The sequence below is a fragment of the Mytilus edulis genome, chromosome 4, assembly GCF_963676685.1.
Source record: "Mytilus edulis chromosome 4, xbMytEdul2.2, whole genome shotgun sequence".
NCBI lineage: Eukaryota > Metazoa > Mollusca > Bivalvia > Mytilida > Mytilidae > Mytilus > Mytilus edulis.
Genome location: NC_092347.1, coordinates 36,895,255 through 36,901,172, shown reverse-complemented (window position 1 = coordinate 36,901,172; position 5,918 = coordinate 36,895,255). Strand labels below are relative to the sequence as shown.

Genomic DNA, 5,918 nt, shown 5'->3' with positions numbered 1-5,918 from the left:
TTTTATTTTCAGACTTTTTTGTTATTATAAATTGATTGATCAAAACTAATTAGGTGACAAAAAACTCTTGCATTCGTAGTTTGTGTCTTTTGTCGTTTTTGTCAGTTTTAGCTTTGTGTCGATCTGAAGAGGCAATCATGACTGTTTCTTTTAAATAGTTAGGTTGCTGTCTGTCATAATCTGCTTTTCATTATTTGTTTTGTTTCTGAATTGTTTCAAAAACCGTTTAAACTTTAAATAGGGTATGGTAATTCTAATTGTGATAGCCAGCGCGGTGACCAATACATGCTTACATCCACATAATTCGACCTCTTGCTGATAGTTGTCACATTGGCAATCATACAACATCTCCTTTGTATATAACTATTATTTATGAAAGGTAGACTGAAAAGAGTAAATCTTGCTGTACTTCTACATTTTATTTTTCTATAAACAAACAAAAACAATGTAAGCTATAAGATGATAATAAAATTTAATAGATCACAGAATACTGTGATCACACCGTCTAAATAAGAATGAAATAAAGATTATATACAAAATAAAACATGTTTTAAAAAGTCAGACGTAAATTAATCTTTTTTTTAAACACAAAATGAACAGTATATGTATTTATGACGTATATGATATAACATCAAGGTTATATTTCCCATGTTAATTTTTGACAGTAAATATTGCAAAAGGATCAACCTTTTTACATGCTGCTTCTACTTCTCTAATGGTGACATTAGAAGATTCTCGACTACAATACGGTGGTGGGCTGTCAGAAAGAATTTGTGGTGACAGGCTCGAAATCGACACTCCACGTTTATATGGTGGCGGACTGTCACCCGCTTTGTTGCATTTCATTTTCTGTAACTTTCCATTTTGCGTCTTGCCTTCAACAAGATAATTTCTAAAATGAAAAAGATGGGGAACTCAAGGATTATATTTTTTTTTTAAATCTAAGAATGAAGAAACGATTTGTTGTGTTTATTCAAACTAATTTTTTTTCAAAGCTAAATACATGCACATGATAAAATTAGCTATTGATGTTAATATAAAAAAAAATTTAGCGTATGATTTTGTAAATAGTTTATCTGTTTGAAATGTTTGGAAATAAAACTTTATTATGTAGCATCTGTAGTTGATTCCCTTATTTAACTGATATGATTTCTCCTTTGAAAAAAATGTTATCCCGGTCTTTCCCTTCTAATAAAATATAAAATTAAGTTTAAGGAACATTGCTGTGTGTTGAAGCTGTAATACTGAAAACTTATGTGTTAGTTTTACTTACCGGATTTTCTCTGGTTGTTTCGTTTTCTTACACAGTAAAACTAGAAAGACAATTGCAACAAGGACAGCAACTCCAGTCGTTGCTATCAAGGCTATCATCAGTATGTTGGCCTTGTTTTCTGAAATATTTATAGTAAATGTGTAAAGCTATGGTTCTGTATTCAAATCTCTAAATGATATCGGTAGAACTGAATGTATTGTTCATTTTCACACAGTCACCCCTCCTCATCAAAACAACTACCTTGTACATCGTAAAACTATTGTCTTAAATAGTAAAGATATAACTATGAATGTACCTTCATTTTCTTTTACATTTTTGGTACCATCTGAATTCCCTACTGCACATACTTCTGTTGTACCTAATAAGTAAAATACATATTTGTGAACTCTTTTCTCCAAAGAATGAAATGAAACCGTTGTACGAACATTAAAAATCAAGTAATAATTAAATTTAGTAAATGTAGTTATGATTAATACAGTCACAATTGCAGGAATCATCAAAAACTAAATAGTAAAATAGACTAAACCAGCCACTAACACATGACTCCACAATAAAAGGCGTGCCAAGGTTGACTTTGTAAGAGTACGAATTATCCTGGTTATAACAGTTTTACAAGTAAAAAAACGGCCATAGTTTGCAGCTTATTTATAGCAATCATAGGTAGCTACCAATGTTAGTTGGAAACTGTACCTTAACAAAATAAAAATAAAACGCCGCTAAAATTGGCAGTTCAAAGAAAACAATTATCATTTTAACTGAATTGGGGAGTTTAAACTTGCCGAATTAGAGTCATATTAATAATTGTTTTATATGTATAATTCAACGCATCTTATCTATGAATTTTAACGTTGAAGTTCTTACCAAAGCAGTATCCAGACGAAGCAATGTTACTACGCAATAAATTATATACAAAGTAACCTCCGTCGCAGAGTTTGATATCTATATTCCAGGAGTAAGTACAGTTATGTGTAAACGTCTGCATACACACTTTGCCTTGGGATTTTCCTCCAACACTGACTGGTAGCTGACCTTATAAAAGTTTTACAACATTGAATATGAATAATTTTTTTCTAGACACAAATTCTAAATCTATCCACTTGGAATTGTTTTGCGTTGTGGCATTCTATCGGAAAAAGGTCTTTAAGTGCAAAGGACCTGTTCTTGAAAGTGGTAGCTGACCTTGTAAAATGTTTACAAACTAAGATTAAATTTGAATAAATTGTTTCCAGACACAAATTCGTCTATCTACTTGCAACATTTTGCAATGTGGCATTATATCGATAAAGGGTCTTTAAGTTCAAACGATATATTCTTGATAATTGTCATCAACTTATCACAGTACTAATTAAATCAGTGAGTACATCAATATAAATTTATCTCTGATAGATACATGTCTCATCGTCTAACAGTGGCATTTTCTGAATTCTTTATTGAAATTAATAAGAAAGAACAAAAATTACGAAATTGTGAACTTCATTTTACATGTTTAAAAAATATTACTATAATGGGAAAAAAATTAAATACTTGATTAGCTACAAATATTGTTTAAGTATTTACCATCTAGCCAAATCGGATACCATGTTCCACATTGTAACAACCCTGGTGCTGTTGTTGGCATTTTCCCACAAGCATCCCTCTGAACACGATACCAACCACTGTCTAAAAGGTCGTCACTGATGGGAGTGTCCTCTCCAACATTGAAGATATTAGCTACAGCTCTTTTTTCTTGAAAACCTATCAGTTTGTGATCAATACATGGTTCTAACCCTTAAATACCGCAAAATAAATTTATAATTACTTATTAGCGGATTATTAGATACACTATGTATAAAATTATATGTGTGATCATTAGGTTTGATAAACTTTTCTTCGAGACAGAAATACGAGGGGATCTGGGATCTACTTCTATAAAAATATTCATTTTCTTGTTTTAAGCTTAGTATTGATAACTATATAATAGTAGTCAAAGAGAAAGTAAAACAACTAAGAGATAAAAACAAAAGGAGTGATAACGGATTTTATCTGGTACATCCGGATTACTTACTTTTGTCTTCAACAAGGTTTTGTACATACATTGTACATGCTATTACATATAGCCAAGAAATGAAACGGTGACAGATAGCTTCTGAAAACACCTATTTTCTTACTGAGTTCCCTCTGAAGTTGTACAATTTTCACTTCTTCCTACTTACCTCCGACCTGGTTGTCAGTAACGCTAGTTTGTGTTGTAGTTGCCGCATATGTTGTTGTCAGTTCTTTATTAACAGCGGCTGTGCCTTTTTATATTAAAAATAATTATTTATTTTTACAATAAAGTCTTACACAAGTTTTGTATGTCAGAAATATGACATCAATTAATTTCAATTTCGTATTCAAAGCGTACTTATAAAACCTGTTCAAAGACCCAAGCAGGGTTATTAAAACGTACTATGCTATTAATTTCATCAGTGGGGATCGACTAGAAAGAGTTGGTAGGCCGTATCAATAAAAAACAAAAAAAGCATTGCAACCAAAAGTTTTAAAACTTTTTGTTAGAACTGCCTGATTTGAAGAAAGGGTTTAAAATTATATAAAACGTAACGGGGTATTATCATTTTTTATTGTACCAAGAGATAAAGACAATCATCAAATTAAGGTTGTATTTACACGGTTGCGTGTGCGGAATCCATATAGTTGCTAACTGTAAATAAGTAGTATTTCATACTTACAATTATTACATTAAAAAATACCTTACCGAAGCAGTATGCTGAATTTGCATTAGTACTTTCGACTAGGTTGTATACTAAGTAATTTCCAGGGCAAAGCTTTATGTCTATTGTCCAAGAGGTAAAACATTCTGCATAAATTCCTTGTAGACAAACTTTTCCTGCGATTTCTTCACCGACGACGTTTGGGAGCGTCCCTGAAATAAAAACAATTTAAGCAAAACCTCATGAAACTGTTTCGGCAAAGGTAAAAAGAAGAGTCTAAGCTAAGTCAATGCCCTCTTTAAATGGACTAAATATAATGCTGCTAGTATACATAACAATCATACATGAAATGGAGGTTTTAATAATTATAATAAAATTGAGAATGGAAATGGTGAATGTGCCAAAGAGACAACAACCCGACCATAGAAAAAAACTACAGCAGAAGGTCACCAACAGGTCTTCAATGTAGCGAGAAATTCCCGCACCCGGAGGCGTCCTTCAGCTGGCCCCTAAACAAATATATACTAGTTCAGTGATAATGAACGCCTTACTAATTTCCAAATTGTACACAAGAAACTAAAATTAAAATAATACAAGACTAACAAAGGCAAGAGGCTCCTGACTTGGATTAGGCGCAAAAATACGGCGGGTTTAAACATGTTTGTGAGATCTCAACCCTCCCCCTATACCTCTAGCCAATGTAGAAAAGTAAACACATAACAATACGCACATTAGAATTCAGTTCAAGAGAAGTCCGAGTCTGATGTCAGAAGATGTAAATTGTCTTACCATTTAGCCAAATTGGATACCATGTCCCGCAATGAAAAAGTCCCGGCGCTTCAGTTGGCATTTGATCTCCTGCATCGCTGTTAATCCGATACCATTCACTATCAAGGAAATCATCACTTAGTGATGGTATTATACCTAACTTCAAAACATTACCAACTGCTCTACGATCGACATTGTTTATTGTAGTGTAGTTAATGCATGGATTTATTTCTGAAAATGTAATTAGAAAATATGGTACAATCATCAATGATTTATAAACAATACAAAGTACTCCAAAATTCTGGTTGTTTCTATCTATCTTGATTTACTGTCCTGCAATACTCCTATATCACGATGTAAGATAGTGATGCAATTAAAGATAAGAGGAACTTCGTACGGCTTGTGAATGGGGACAAAAAAGCATTCTTATACAGATAATTTGCAACTGATGGCGATGACATGAGTTAATGTAATACAGGATGTTAAAAGCGTCCAAGGAGTGATTTTTCGTAGCGATTACCTTTGTAGTGTTGAAGAGTTGTAGGAATTTAACACACACACAATTAGAAAATTGTTGAATTTTAGACGATAAAAAACATTGATATGAGATATTCTTTTTAATTAATCTATATTTGCACGATTTTGCAGTTAACTTCTAGAACTGAGTAAAATGTTTCAAACAATAATTGCATAATATTACTTATATTGATAAATAGGTTAACGTTTTATAAACATTGCAAATACATTGTTCCTTAAAAAAAATAATGAAGTACATACCTTCAGAGGCAAACGATGCTTCAGACAAAGCAATAGCGATGAACAGTACTATCTTCATGTTGTCATTAAATAAGGTATATAGAATAAACTCTTATATTTTTCCATAAGTTTGAGATTACGATATATCAATGAAGAACTAGAAAAACAATAAGACAAAAGGATACGATCACTTCCTAGTTTGATAATTGTATGAAAGTAAGTCAACTAATCATATGAAAGACTAAACGATTCGCCTGTATAACAAAACAGGACAATGCATTTATTAATAAACTGAGCGCCTATAATTAGTAAATTGAAAGGAAGTTTAACAAAAATCTACGAACCTTAAAAGTCTAAAAGAAAAGTAGAGTATTCTATTTTGTACAAATAAATGATTTTTATCGAAACTCATACAAACAGTTTTGTACGCA

The 5,918-nt window shown here is 31.9% G+C and overlaps 1 protein-coding gene across 2 annotated transcripts; it reads right to left on the bottom strand.

Moving 5' to 3' along the window:
- Positions 1 to 497: 497 nt before the first annotated feature.
- LOC139518430 (uncharacterized) lies at positions 498 to 5,670 on the bottom strand. 2 transcript variants are annotated; one of them, XM_071309970.1, is made up of 9 exons: positions 5,509 to 5,670; positions 4,753 to 4,962; positions 4,008 to 4,175; positions 3,466 to 3,549; positions 2,831 to 3,040; positions 2,135 to 2,302; positions 1,569 to 1,631; positions 1,274 to 1,391; positions 498 to 892 (listed from the first exon to the last, which is right to left on the bottom strand). In XM_071309970.1, the coding sequence occupies exons 1-9, from the start codon at positions 5,564 to 5,566 to the stop codon at positions 652 to 654; spliced, it is 1,320 nt and encodes a 439-aa protein (XP_071166071.1). In that variant the 5' UTR covers positions 5,567 to 5,670; the 3' UTR covers positions 498 to 651. The 2 variants fall into 2 exon arrangements, with proteins under 2 accessions (XP_071166071.1, XP_071166072.1); XM_071309971.1 differs by having other exon boundaries at positions 2,192 to 2,302.
- Between the last annotated feature and the right edge of the window lie 248 nt (positions 5,671 to 5,918).